This window comes from Meriones unguiculatus, chromosome 1 (assembly GCF_030254825.1).
Source record: "Meriones unguiculatus strain TT.TT164.6M chromosome 1, Bangor_MerUng_6.1, whole genome shotgun sequence".
Taxonomy (NCBI): Eukaryota; Metazoa; Chordata; class Mammalia; order Rodentia; family Muridae; genus Meriones; species Meriones unguiculatus.
This window is the reverse complement of record NC_083349.1, coordinates 40163614-40179081: the sequence shown is the minus strand read 5'-3', so window position 1 is coordinate 40179081 and position 15468 is coordinate 40163614. Positions and strand designations below refer to the sequence as shown.

Genomic DNA, 15468 nt, shown 5'->3' with positions numbered 1-15468 from the left:
GACTAGTTTGTGTTAAGTTGACATCTTAAACTAACCAGCACATGACCACCAAATTGTAAGCCCACGACATTTGAAGGACAAAATATACATGTAAAGACTGTGAGCTGTGTTCTTGGAGTACATAAGTCTTTATCCGTGCATACCCTTCACACTGTCAGCATTCTTTCTAATATTTCTCACTCTCCTTGCCTCCATGGTATCTGCAAAGCATGCCAGGACATTTGTTTGGCTTGAACTGTGGACTTTTATTCAGTCACTTCTATTTTGATGCCAAAGTGATTAGTTTTGAATTCTGATTTTGGTACTGCTTTTCATAGGGCATCATAACAAATGTGTGTGGTGTTACATTGTGACAGAACATAAAGATATTTTAAATTGTAACAGCCGCTGGCTAAAAGACTGAATAGCACTGAGCTCTCACGTTGGAGTTAACATGCGCATTACAAGTGTACGATTCACAAAATATTGACAAAGGAAGGAGAGTATCTGTTGCCTTGTTTCTTAACATGAGTTAGCTTCTCCACTCATCTGGCCTATGACCTTCACCTATGCAATTCTTGAACAAATTTGAAAGCATTTAGATCATGTTATTTTAAATGTTTGTGAACTGAGACTTTGCCTTTCCCCCACCCCTAAGACAGGGTTTTTCTGTATAGCCTTGGCTGTCCTGGACTTGCTTTGTAGACCAGATTAACTCCAAACTCACAGAGATCTGGCTGCCTCTTCCTCCCTGAGTGCTGGGATTACAGGCATGTACTACTGTGCCTGGCTTGAATTTACTTATTTTTATACTAGTCTATTACATAAACTTAATTCATTTTTGTAGGGCAGAATGTGGAAAATAAAAGGAATGCAGTTGGTGAAGAATTGAATCAACATTCTTGGAGTGTATAAGGAAAGAAACCTTTCAGCTAGGGACTAACAAAATGCAAATGAGTTAAAATAGAGAGAGTACCTATGAAATGGCTCAGGTAAAGGAAGGTACCTTTCATCAAGCCTGATGATCTGAATTCTGTCCCTGGACCCCATATGATAGAAGAAGAACTGAGTCCCACAGGTTTTTCTCTAACCTACATACAGACACACACATATACATGCACACACACACATATGAAATAAATCAATTTAATGTGGGGAGGGGCAACAGTAGTAGAGGCTCTGATCAAAATGTGTGAGTGTGGCTCTGTGTGTATGCTGGGGGTGGGGCTTGGGAGATACTATTTCAGATATAGGACAGTTCTGAAAAAACTAGGCTGCTTTCATCTTTAGCCTATTTTAAGTTCTCTCACCTGATTTACTAGTTTATGAGTTCCCAACATTTGACCTGCCTACATCTCTACATAGGTCTAAATAGCTACGTAAACATGGAACTTAGAGTTATGAAGATTGTCTCACCTATTTCTGTAGATTTGAAGCTAGTGACACAAAATAGCCATGTTATAATCTAATCATTTGGTGGGGTTGCTGGGCTCAGCTGGGTTTTTGGTCCGCATGATGTCAGACCACTATGCAATTCAAGACAGCTCACTTCTACTCTTGTTGGTTCTTATTTCCTAAGAACTCAACTGAGATATAAACATAGCGCATTGTCTCGCCTCCACGCAACTGCTTTACACTGGAGTCTAAGAATCAGAAGGTAGAAACTGTCAGTTTTCTTAAGATCTGTACTGGGAAGTTTGGAATCTCACTTCTGCAACACTCTGTCACAGCCATGGCAAAGCCAACTCAGCAGCAGACCGCCAAATGACTGCCTACTCTTTCTGAGACAGGCAGAGAGAGGAGGAATTACTGTGGCCACCTGAAAGGCTGGTACCCATAATGCGTAATCAAGGATGCCTAACTATCATCTTGATTGCCTCTTTGAGCATATCTGAAAATCCAAGAAGCCCAACTTAAATTTGGTTTTATCATGGACTATTTTTTTCTCTATCTATTCTGTTACAATTGAAATTTTTGCTGGGTATAGTACTCTGGGCTTTCATCTGTGATCCCTTAGGGTCTGCAGCACATCTGTCCAGGCCCTTCTGGATTTAGAATCTCCAATGAGAAGTCAAGTGTTATTCTAATAGGTCTGCCGTTATGTATTATTTAGTATTTTTCCCTTGCAGCTTTTAATATTCTTTGGTCTGTATGTTTTTGTTGTTGTTGTTGTTTGTTTTTTTTTTGTTTTTTATGAATGTTTTTTTCTGATCCAGTTTGGTATGTTCCGTATGCTTCTTGGACCTTGATAGATATTACCTTCTTTAGGTTACGGAAATTTTCTTCTATGATTTTGTTGAAAATATTTTCTGTATCTTTGCCCTGTGTTTCTTCTCCTTTCTCTAGTCCTATTATTCTTAATAGTATCCTGGATTTCCTATACATTTTATGCCAGAACTTTTTTTTACATTTTATTTTTTATTTTGGAGTGAGGTGTCCATTTCTTCTATCATATCTCTAATGCCTCAAGTTCTGCCTTCCATCTCTTATATTCTCTTCATGAGGGTTGTCTCTGAAGTCCCTTTCTAGATTTCCCTGTTTTGGTCTCCTTTATTGATTCTATTTCTGCTTTCAGGTCTTGAGCTGTTTTTATTTATTTCCTTCCAACATTTACTCATTTCCTGTTTAAAGCCCAGTACTATTTTAAGTTTTGTCTTGTGCTTCAGCTATGTTGCAATTCTCAGGATCTACCTCTATTAAGGTTGCTGGCTCCAGTAGAGACATATTGTCTTTCTGGTAAGATTTTGTTCTCTTTGTTGGATGGGTGTTTTGTTCTTTGTTTTCTGTTGCCTTCTCTGTTTTTTTAGGAGGGTGTGGTACTGTGTGTTGCCTTGAAGGAATTCTTCTGGAATCCTGCCAGTTGTGACCACTAGGGTTCTGGGTAAAATGTATTTCTAGGTATTGGAAGTCAACATTTTGAAATAGAGATCAAAGATGGGGGTGGGGTGGGGATGTATGATGAAGGAAGGGGTCCACAAGAAGGAAGAAAGCAGGGTGTTCTACAAGAATTTGCTCGGTTCACTGGAAATTGGGAAAGAGAGTAAGGAGGGGCTGCAATAGATAATGTGCTACACAGCTAAAGATTGAGGAAGTGGGTATGGAGGAAAAGAGGGAGAGTGAAGATCTGAAGCTTGCTCACCTGCTCATCTGGTCTACGTGCCTCCCTGGCAGACTTGGATGATGGGTTCACAGAGAATGCCTGCTGGAGTTGAGGCTTGACAGAATAAGTGGGCAGGACGGCTGAAGGAGAAAATCTAGTGATCTGCTGAGATGGGGGCAGACAGCAAGGGGAGACCACAGCAGGTGAGCTGCTACAGGACTGTGGGGTGGGACTGGATTTGGAGGAGCAGAGGGAAAGGTGAAGACATGCAGTTAGCCTACCTGCTTCCCTCCAAGCTCTGATATGATTTGACTCTGTCTCATTGACTTTGTTCCAATATAAAAGTATTTATTTCATGACCAAGTAATTTTTGTTTGTTTGTTTAAAAGACCTTGACAGACATTTCATTCTGTCAGTTTGAAAACTGGATCATAAACATTTTAATTTTCTATTCATTTGGTGATAGGAATGTTCCAGGATTGTATTTCAGAAATTCCAGATTCTGGAGGGACTTTTAGTGTCAGAGCCTTTCCAGAGAAAGATGTCACAGTTGTCCTGATTGCCACGTTCCTCCTAACAGTAGTCAGCTGCCATGCACCTTTGCCTCTAGGCAAGGTCACAAACCACAGTTCTGAATTAAAGAATTTGGAACTATGAGAGATTCTACTTTCTTCTTTTCAACTGTTTTATTTCTACAGGAACACATGTGCCTTCTATAAAGAAGAAAAACATTTTAAGAATTTAGAGCACTAGGGTTCAAATTTACCTGCAATATTTTATGTCATACAGTTATAAATGCAAATCATTTTCGAAGAAACATGTTCTCATACAATATGGACTGAAGAATAGAAAAAAATGATACATGTGTTTCCTATTATTGAAATGAAAGGACTAATCAAAAGCATGCATCTTAGAAAGAAGTATTTATTAGTAGCTAGGGTTCCCTAGGTTGCTGGGAGTGTTATGTCTGGAACTTAAGGGTGTGATGTTACTTTAAAAAGCCAGTTTATCCTTTGAAGTGATTATTCACACAGATTTTTGTTTTCCTTATTACAAAACCTTATGATATTGGCTCATTTGTTAACTATGTAGCAATTTATATTTGTGCTCACACCCTCAACTTCTTTATACCTTTTGTAACAGTTTCCTTGGGGGTCAAATGTCTGGACTTCCACAAATGCATTTTCCTTTAGAAAAATGTATTAAGTGAAAAGAAATAGTAAATACTTCCAAGCATATAACAAAATGCTTCCCACTAGTTATGTGTTTATTATTGCTATATTGGCTGATTACTATTATTTTTATAACATAACCATTGAGAGAAAAATAACATTCGGTAGGAATCAACTCACTTGAAGTTTAGTGAAGAAGAGAGTAATCGCTGCCACCCAGTGTCACCCAGGGTAGGCAAGGCAGATTCTTGCTCCTCTCCTCCTGTGCTGCCCTGAATGTGTGCTTAGAAGACTTGACTAGTGAAAGGCAGGGTCTTATTTAGGTGCGTAGGAGTCACAGAGTTTTATACACGATGTATACTAAAAATAATAAAAGAAAACCTCATAGGCAATAAAGATATATACTTTGGTTTTGTCCGTGTGACATTCACATCAGTCACATCGGATACTGCTTCAATTGCCTTTTAAGAGTAAATGAAGTGCCCAAAATGAGTGTACTTATGGGCAGACTAGGAAAGGATGGCCTTTGCTGTACTAATGCCAGGTGGATAATGGCTGCCTTTACAGGACACACAAGGTTAGTTCACAGTGACTGATTTGGCCAGGAAACAACCCATTATACATGTTTATGGATGAGCTGGATGGAGGGGCTGAGACTGCTTTCAAATTATGATACAAAATTAGGCAGTTAACAATGTTTCAGAAGGCTGGGCACCAACTGAAAATGACCTTGGAAAATAAAACTATCAAATTAGAAAGGAACCAAAGGAACTAGACTGAAACCAGTAAAAAAGCAACCTCAGAATGGCCTATTGGACGGTTTGGAAACCTTGGCTGAGGATTAGGTACACAAGTTGATTAAGGAACAGCAGTATAATTTTATCAGGGAAAATGATGCAGGAGATAGCGTTACACAGGGGGTACCCACAAACCTCTGGTAGAGTCAGTAGTGTTTCATTTACAGAATATGGATGACTGAACCATGCTCCTTCATCCTAAAGAATAAGAATGCAGTTCCCAGGATGCACAGGGTGTGAGGTGGTATGGCTTTGGGCAAACCTGTGATGTAAAGATGCTATGGATCAGACATAAAACATGTTACTTGTCTTTCAAATAAGTGAAGGTCAGCTGGTCAGCTGGGAAACCTACTCACTAAGAAGTCTGTTGTAGCATCCTAGCCTACCTTGCTATGATCCACAGAAGAGAAAAAAGGAGCGGAACGAAAGGATGGGAAGAAGAAACCTCCTCAGCTAGTTTCCCCCAGGCTAGCCTTTCCTATGATCTTGCTGCAGCTTCAGTGTCTGCAGGGCTTTTTTTTAGCCCCCAGCATTCCTTTCTTCTCTACCTTTTATCAGCATGTTTATTGAATTCCCTTAATCCTTTTCTTAGCAGCATATGCTAAGGTGACTAGAAATTGATTCAGCCCACTGTGTTTTGTTAGGTCTGGCTCTGTCACTTCTTTCAAAGTTGGTGTTATTGGCTTCCACTGAATTCTTCAACCTCCCTGGTCCTCCTTGGTCTACAATATTCTCCTTACCGTAGTTTATTTTATTTCACTATTCTTTAGACCCAACCTTCGAGACTTCATCTGCCCTGTTAGCTCTGTACTCATCATTTTGTGGGTACAGTTTTTGGTTATTATATAATTTAAATTTTATAAGAACATTTCAAGAAATGTACAAGGGATATCCACATTAACTTCTGTTAGAGTCAGCAGGTGTTTATCCTCTGAAAATAGGCACCTCAACCATGCTTCATTATCCTAAATAACTCAACATGTAAACCAGAGCAAGGACACAAAGCTATGGTATAGTTTCTAACCTCAGGGAAATGTATGGAGCACAATTATATAATCCACAGTCTACAACAGATAGCATCCATGGTTCCTGTGATGTTCTTTGCAGCTATTTTTTCCCTGCTGATGATCACTGCTGCGTGCAGGGCACTGACTTCTCTCCAGGCCATCTGTCCCATTGCACCATCTTCCAAATAAACATTTTGTACTGATGCAATCTCAAATTAGAAATGTCTAAAGTGACTCATAATTTCCCCATAAAAGAGGTCCTCCCCCGTCCCTGTGTCTTATTCTTTTTAGTGGTGTTACAACTCTCACCACCATGCAGATTTGATGCTATGAATCATCTTTGATTCTTTGTACCCAGTTAGCCATGAAAATGCTCTAAGGTCTTCCTGCGAAAAGCACCTTCTCTAGATTCTGCAGGAATGTTGGTGCAGTAATACTTATCAGCACACACAAAACAGACTTCAGTCCTTATCTACCTGGATAGCTCAGAAAGAGCTATCAAATCCTTAGCACTGCAGAAACACACAGAAATCATGGTCGTGGTAATACTGGGTCCTCTAACAATGTGTAGTAATTCAAATGCCTGTTTCTACATATAATTCTAACCTCTTCCTACAATCATTAAGAAAACATTAGACAAGGATTTCAGCTATCCTGTTATGGTGCTGAGTAGATGATAACTGTCTTTAGCTTGTGTTTGAGGAAGTGAGTTTAATAGCTGCCGCTCTTCCCAGCTCCACCATTGTGGACAACCCCTCTCTTCAGATAAAACCTTCTGTTGATGCTACAACTTAGTTACCATACAAAGTGCTCTAAGTCTCTCTCTCACCATTTCCCTCTCTGTGTCTCTGTCTCTCTGTGTGTCTCTCCATGTTTCTCTGTGTCTCTCTCTGTCTCTTTCTCACACTGGAGGCCAGGATGGACTCACATCAAGACAGTCCTGAAGGCTTAGCCTTGTAAGTGGTGGTACTAGAGGAGTGACCCACTGTGCCCAGCTCTCTCTTGAAAATATTTCCACATTCTCAGAGATCATCTTCTGTGCCCTGTATGCAGTGAAAAACTAACGAATCAGAGCTGAGACTTCTATCTTTTCAAAGTCCTTGTTCTGAGGTTGCTGTGGCTTGCATCTGAAAACTTAGCTTGCAGGATCCCACAGTTCCCTTATCAGAATGGCTCCCTGTGCCAAAGCTAGTCATGCAACCCACATGGTTTATTCCAAACACCTGTGGTTTTTTTCTTCTGGAAGCATGAGATTTTGGTGCATGCAGACTGAGTTTGGTTGTGCCCAGTGTCCAGTAAGGGCCTGGGCATACATTTCCAGTGAGCTTCCCCCTTGCAGATGCTTTGCCCATGTCAGCTCACTGGGATAGTAGTCCAGGGGTCTGCACCTGCTGTCCTCTCGGCTTCAGCCCATGCACCTGCTCTCCATGATCATTTTGTTTTGTGTCAATTAGACACCATAACAGCTATGTGTAAAAACTCTAGACACACAACTGTGAGTCTTCCTAGAAAATAATCAGACTCAACTGGGATTTGAGGTTACTGATCCAACTTACTCTTCTCCCCCAAAAAAGGAGAAAACCAAGTGTGTTAAAAATGACTATAATCAGTGTTCCACCCCACATGGATGGATGCCTTTTGCTGAGAAGCACAGACTATTTCCTACCCTGGAATCTGGGTGATCTTTGTCTCTGCTGGAAATGGTGTTATATGGCTTTGATTCAAACCCATGCACATTCCTCCTAATTCACTTTGTGTTATGTTCATTCTCAGAACTTTCTCACCACTGTTGAAGCTCAAGAAAACGCACAGGAAGGGCCAGGGCAGTCATTCTAGCCAGTAGCCCAAAGCAGAGCCCAGCAGAAACCTGCCATCAACTACCAGCAACTAAGAGGATGTTCCCAATCTCTGGTCCCGAGGAATCCTGTAGGCTTATTTCACCAAGCCACTTTATTTAGGGTTCTCAAACACCTTTACTACCTTTCCAATTCCCCAACCTTAGGCAGGAGATTAGTAGGGAAAGGGGCAGTAGACCTCTTTTGTCTACTTCCTGCTCATTAGGGTCGATGGGTCTTTAGGGGATTACCAAACTCATTTGTCAGAGCTGCAGCTACTTATGAATCTTAGAGATCTCTTCTGCCTGACCATCCAAATCAAGTAAAAGACAGCATAGGACACCGATTTTAAGAGACTTCTATATTTTTCTTCTCTGCTGTACTTCTTTCTGTCCAGAAGAAAGGGACCCTCCACGGTTAAAGAACAGGGATGTGGAATTCACTCAGCTTTTCTTCCTAAAGTTTCCCAGATAGATTTTATTTTTGTCTCTTCCCAAGTCTTCTGTAAGCCACTGGAGTAAAGAATATTTTCTGTTTATATTTAAGGTTACCCATGATCAGGGGTTTGATCACTGCTGTTCTAACTTCTCAAGCCTGTGAATTCTCAAGGAGGCTAATATCTTGCTGGGGTTAAAAAAAAAGTTTTTCTTGCTGCAAGCCAGCATTACTTTGGTCTTTGACTGCTATTGTTTTGAAACACATTTTAAAACTCCCTTTGAGCAAATGAGTGGGTTTGTACACTGAGGGGGAAACACATTAATTTTTTTAATTATCTCCTCCTATTTATTGATTTGCATGGCATTCCTAATTGCTTTCGTGTTTGGGACTCTCAGCTTTGCCTTTGGCTCTGAGCTGCAGTCACTGTGGGGTACCTGCTTTGTCTCATGTTACATCTCAGAGTTTTTGTTTTCTTTTAGAAAACTCCTTGTTTTACTTCCTAACAAGAAACTTGATCTTCCCAGCTCCTTCTAATTTGTCCTCTTTTGTTTCTGAATGTTGATTTTGCTCGCCTGATCTGTATGCACTCAGCATTTGCCTCCACTCTTGCTTTCTAGTGTGTGCCCGGCTGCCATTATTTTGACTCATTTCCTTGTTCCAAAGGCCTCGGGATTCTCATGTTACATGAAAAGTTAGGTCAAGATGCTTTTAGCAACATGCATAAAATCCAGCTTAACCTGACCCAGGCAGTAAAAGCAATTGATTGGCTCACATTTTTGAAATGTTAGACTTTGGGAAAGGATCAATATAATAACATATCCTGTATCTTCCTGACTCTCCAATCTGCCTTTACAAGGGTTGGCTTCAGGGACTGGAGAGACCCTGTGTTTGAATACCCATCACCGAAAATTTAAAAAAAAGAAAAGAAAAGAAAAGAAAAACTTGATTTTATGATAGACTAGCTACAGGGGCACTTCCAGCAGCAATCTGGTCTAGACGCTTTCTCATTTAGGTTGGCAAGGTCCCTAATGGCTTGTTCTAATTTTTGAAGACCTACTGACTTGAGAATGGAGTGAAAAGATGCCAATTTTCTTAGGCCACTTAGAGTCTACCTCAACTTCTTGGCTGAGATCACCCTGCTTCACACTAGTAGCTACATACTGGGAAAGGTAACTTGGAGCAACCTGGGGTGAACCCTCAACATTTTGTGTCAAAGATTAAGCTCAGGTCTTCCTTAGTCCTCTGACCACTCTGGTCTCTTGAAATTGGCAGCAGCAGAGGTATTTGTGCCACAGAAACTGGTTGCTGCTATCTACTGTCTCATTTGTTCAACTGGCAGATTTGCTGTACCGTGAGTTAACAGGAAGCAATCTTTTATCTAGTTTCTCTAACTTCAGAATCACTCTTGTTAATGCATATGTTGATTTTTAATTATTTATTATAGTTTATTCACTTTTTATCCTGGCTGTAGCCCCCTCCCTCATCTCCTCCCAGTCCCATTCTCCCTCCCTCTTCTCCCCCATACCTCTCCCTTAATCTACTGACAGGGGAGGTCATATGTTGATTTTAAATACTCTTACTGAGGTGTAATTCACATACCACAAAATCCATTCCTTTTAAGTGCTTGTCTTGTGTCACTTTGAGTAATGCTTTCACTTATGCCATAGCATTCGTCAGTCTTTTATATTTCTTGGTACTGAGTAATATCTGTTTACCCACATGCTGTGTGAGTCACTGAGACTGAATTCTAACCAGTACTTGAATCCACTCATATGACCTCTAGTCTTTTAATATTTATGCTGCCATATACATTCTTTTAGGCTATTTGACTTGCAATTTATGTAATAAAATTAATCATAAAAAAGACATCACCTTTTCTGCCTATGAGAAAACTAAAGGAACACACTGACCTTGCATTTGAAATTCTCTTCTGGTTGAATCCAGTAAGGAAAGGATTGGGAAGATTCTGCTTCTTTTGACTGAATAGTTTTGTCCAATAATTCAAAATTTCATTTAAAGTGCTTGTATCTGGTTGATGGACCATCCATCCATGTATTCCTCTATCTATCCATCTTGCTCTCCAACCAACCAACCAATCAACCAACCAACCAACCAACCAACCAACCAATGAAAAGTTCATCCACTCTGAAAATACCACTCAGTGACAAGAGTCAAAGCCCAAACCATGTTAGAACAACATCATGAATATTGTGTGGCTTTGTGATATCATAGTTTTGTTGTTATAATGTTCTTTTGCAATGTATACACCTTACCATTGTTCATTCAAATCCTGATTTCTCCCCCCCACACACTCTCTGGTTTCAATCCAGATATTGCATTGTGATACTCATTCTAAGCATCCTGTCTCAACTCTAGTGTAAACAGGCAAAAGTAAAGCAACTAGACACAATGTTGAGCTGGGCAGAGCCAGAGGACAGGAAAAGAGGGGAGGAGCTAGAGAGCAGGAAATGAGTGGGAGGAGAAGGAGCAAGAGAAGAGCTAGGAGAGAGAGCTGGAGGAGAGATCTTGGAACTATGGGGAGAGATGGATTGGACCTAATATATCACAAAAGCAAGTATAATGTGGGAAATCTAAATGTTAGGAAACTATGAGGGCTTGGAGGTTTAGGATGGAGTAGCTATTGCCCAGCATTGTGTTTTAGGTTAACTAAATAAACCCAGTGTCTGTGTGGTGATTTAGTTATACTGTAAGACCTGGGGTCTCACAGCTTAGGAGTTCAATCGCGCCCTTCCCAGAAACTCCCCCAGACCAAGACTCGTTGCAAAAGCAAGAGGTTTATTTACCATTGTACAATGGGGTCACCCCCGCTGGTCAGCAAAGAGTGGCACCGGGAGACAAAGGCCTTTAGGTTTTTAAAAGAAAAATTGCGGGAGATTTGAAGTTCTAGTTTTGGCAATTTAGGATTGGATGAGGAAGCTATAAAGTAAGATAATTGGTTAGTCTTAGGTGTTCAAGCTTGGCCAGTCCTGCCAAGTGTGGATGCAGCTGCAATTGAAGGTGGGGGTGGTTAGCTCATACTTGAAAATTAGGGCTGCGGGCTCTTGGCTGGAGGTCAAAAGCTAATCAGAAGAAGTCTAGGTTTGTTGCTAAGAAACGCTATCTCAAGGACAAGGGTCTGGTCCTTCTTTTGCTGAGTGAAGGTCATTGCTTGCTTGCCCTTTTTTTTATATCTGTCCTCACGGATAGGGTCACATTTCTTCACTCTCTGGAAAGGTACTAAGAGGCTTTAGCTTAACCTGGACCTAAAACTCAAAACTATAGGCTTTAGAAGACATATAGGTTACCTAACCTATATGTTAGCCTAACCCTTTCAATACAGCTGCTTAGGATTAACAGCAGCATTACTAAAAGATGATTATTAGTAAATATTAATCTTATTTACAACATAGTTTATAGTCTTCTCATCTCGTAAAAGCTTCTGGAGCAACACTGGGTGTTAAATCAGATCTAGTTTTTAACCAGCCTCAGCTACTTAGCACTGGCTTCTTTTACCTGCTCTCCTGGAGTTTTAGGAGAGTCTTTATGTATATGCAAAATGGAAGTAAGACTCAAACCCCAGTATTCCATTATGGACCAGAAGATATCAACTCTAAAGTATTGTGCTCAGCCTATAGTGGGCACACCACAGATAAGTAGACACTATGGTTAAACATATGGTTTAAATGTCAATTAAAAAAAAAAACTAAGACGAGGGTTTGTCTTTAGTGTTCTTTAATGGTTGTATAGCTTGGGTAGTTTAATTTCAATCTTATTCTGGTGCTTTAAAATTAGAACTGATTTAAAGCAGAAGTCAGGTGATGAGTTTTTATCAGGCCTTATACTGTGGACCTACCATCATTCCTGGTGTAGCCAGAAAGAACCAGTGCTTCCTTGGAAAATGGTCAACAAAAACATTTTATTTATTTCTTTGAAGCTTGAAGTAGCCTAAAGATAAGCATCTTAAACTATATTTGGTTGTTTTGAGTCAAATTTCTTATAAGAATGAGCTTGGAGCTTGACATCTATCACTGTAAGGAACATGCTTTAATAATAATTATTAAAGATTTAATACACAATACTATTCTTCAGAATAACCCTGACTCATCAACAAAAGGTGTAGTTAACTCTGATTACTTCAGTTTTACTTAGATTACCATAGTGTTTAAATCGGCCTCCATTCTGTACTTGGTTTAGAAAAATTTTAGATGCATACTAGTGCATATTTTTAAAGTCTTATAAATAAAACTACTGTGAGCTAGATTCTTTTCTCAGGATGAGAAATACTTATAAATTACTAGCCGGTGTTTGATTTTTATTTATTGAGGCATTTGGTAAAACCGAGTTAATCAGCTGTTGACAATTCACCTTTAGTCATAAGAACCAACTTTTGGTGTATGCTCTTTTGAATATGTACTTCAGTCACTAATTATTATTATTTTTTCTCATTATAGCCTTGTCCACGTCCAGATGAGTACTCCATAGTCTACAGGAAGTGTCGTTCTCAGTTCACAGACCTAAATGGCGCCAAAAGATTTGGCACCAACACATGGCATGATGAGAGTGGGATTTATGCTAACTCAGAGGCAAAACAAAAACTCCACGCATTGGCTGGCAATCCTATTCTCCCATGTTAGCAGCAATGTATGCAGCAGATATTCAAGCTAATGAAAAATAACAAATGTAACAATTTATAATTTTCTTTAATAAATACAAAGTCTTCCAATATAAGGAAATGTTTATATCCATACTTTCAAGGGCTACCCTGATGTTTCCCCACATTTAGCATATGTACCACTAATATGAGGTACACAATTCTAGAACACAACTTTGGCTGCTTTCTATGTTGTGTGGATTATGCATTTCTTTTAGCATTACAAGATGGATACAACTGGAACTATCCAACCTGTGATTGTTTAGCATGTAGCTAATTTTTTAAGTGAGACAATTTTATTTCGTTTTGGTGGTGCTGGGAATTGCATCCAGGGCCTTGCACATGCTAGGCAAACATTCTACTACTGAGCTACATTCCCAATTAATTTCTTCTCACTTAAAAAATTAGTGACAACACAGTAGTTGTTGATATTTATGCCATATAATATGTTTCAATACAAGTATACTGTATACAGCCGGGTGTGGCAATGCATGACTATGATCCTAACACTCACGCAGAATGATCAAGTGTTGAAAGCCAGGCTAGGTCACAGGCTAGGGAGTATAAAAAAGCCAAAACCCAACAAAACAAACCAACAAAACCAAAACTGAAATATAGAATGTGTAATGTTCAAGTTGGGTAATTAGCTTTGCAAAGATTTATCATTTCTTTTTGTTAGGAGCATTCGAAGTTCTGTGTTCCAGCTATTTTGAAGTATGCAATTATTGTAACTAAACTTACCCCATTACTTTATAGGATAGGAAAGCTTGATCCTCTCTTCTACCTGCTTCTGTTTCCTGTCCTCTCTCTATTCCACCTCTCAGTACCCTCCTAACATGATGACCACTATTCTTCTCCACACTTTAAAGATGAGTTTTAAGTGAATAAAATTATAGGTTATATTTAGATTTAATGTAAGACTGAGAATTAAAGTTTGGGCACCATTAGTCCTACAGTGACATTGAGAGAGAGAGGAGAAAGAGGAGAGAGGAGAAGAGAGAGAGAGTTGGCTCTGATTTTTCCATGGTACCTCGTTGCACTCCATTTATTAAAGGTAAAATCTTTTGAGTATGTAAGATAGGTGGGATCAGACAGTGAGACCTTCGGAGGTTGTTAGGGCTCATCTAGGATTAGACTGAAAGAAATTTAGGACTGTATTGACTTACTCTGCCATAAATTAGGTCCTTTATGGTATCAGCCACCTGGGGCTGCAGACAAAGTGGTTTATACAATAGAAGACTTTCTTTTTTTTCAGTTTTAGAGGCTGAAAAATCTAAAATGAAGTATCTGGCAGGCTTTGTTTACTGCAAGGGCTCTACCTGGTGCTTTACTGTGTCCTCTGATGGAGAAGAAGGGTGGAGTTGCTCTTCTCTTATAATACCACAGTATAATTGGGATAGATCCTGCCCTTCTGACATCACTTAACCCTAAATACTCTTAAACACTGTATCTCCCCAGTAGTCATGCTTGGAGCTTAGGATCCTGCATATGAATTTGTGCAGGACATACAGTAACACCCACAGTAGACCAGGCTTCTATTTATAGCATATTCTGGATGCTGGCTGATTTTTTTGAGGTGAGTTTGAAGTTTGAGTTCTTCTGAGGATGGGCTCTCTTTGTCAGTGTGGCTTTCATTTCCTATCATTATTTTGTATAATTTATTTTAATTTTAGTTGTGTGTTTGTGTGTGTGTTGTATGTTGTGTGCATGCATGTGCAGGTTCTTATTGAGACCTGACAATCAGATCCCTCTGGAGATGAAGTTACAGGCAGTTGTGAGCCCCCTGAGGTGGGTGCTGGGAATTGAACAGAGTATTCTCTTAAATGCTGAGCCATCTCTCCAGTCCTGTAATATCATTTTTATTTGAAAAATAAGTTCATCGTCTGGAGAGATGGCCCCACAGTTATGAGAACTGGCTGCTCTTTCAAAGGACCTGACTTTAATTCCTAATATCCACATGGCAGCTCACAACTGTCTTGACTCTTATTCTCAGAGATCCAATACCTTCTTCTGGCTTCTGAAATAGTATGTGATGATAAATGCTAATTAAGCACTGTATACAATTCTTTATTGACAAAATGTGAGATACTGTTAAACTGTATGTAGAAAAAGTGATAATAAAAAAAAGCCAAATAATCGTTTCTTGCCATTTTCATGCATGTGTCTATATAACATACAAACATATGCTCAGACATTCATAAATGTGTATTTTATTCACTAATAAAAATTGAGAGGGGAATTAAAAACTTCCTTTAGGCAGTCCCAGTGGGGCTTATGATGGAGATGAGCTAGTTACATGTGACCATTCCCTTATTGGGTCATTGCTCTGTTGGGCAGGTTGAAGAGGTATGTGACAGATATAGGGGCCCAACCTGTGATGGACTTACAAAGGACCAATCCTAATAAGGATGACCTCAGCCTTCATCCAATTGCTGCCATATGTTCCATCAAAAGTCAAGTTCAAGGCAAAAGATTTATGTGATCTGAAA

At 39.6% G+C, this 15468-nt stretch overlaps 1 protein-coding gene across 1 annotated transcript in view; it reads left to right on the top strand.

Annotated features, from left to right (window-relative positions):
* Window positions 1-15053, top strand: part of Cfap95 (cilia and flagella associated protein 95) — a 105589-nt gene extending 90536 nt beyond the window's left edge. The window contains exon 6 of the mRNA XM_060366447.1: window positions 12780-15053. Within this exon, the coding sequence (XP_060222430.1) occupies window positions 12780-12962 (183 nt within the window). The 3' untranslated portion in view covers window positions 12963-15053. The remainder of the gene's footprint in view (window positions 1-12779) is intronic.
* The last annotated feature ends 415 nt before the right edge of the window (window positions 15054-15468 follow it).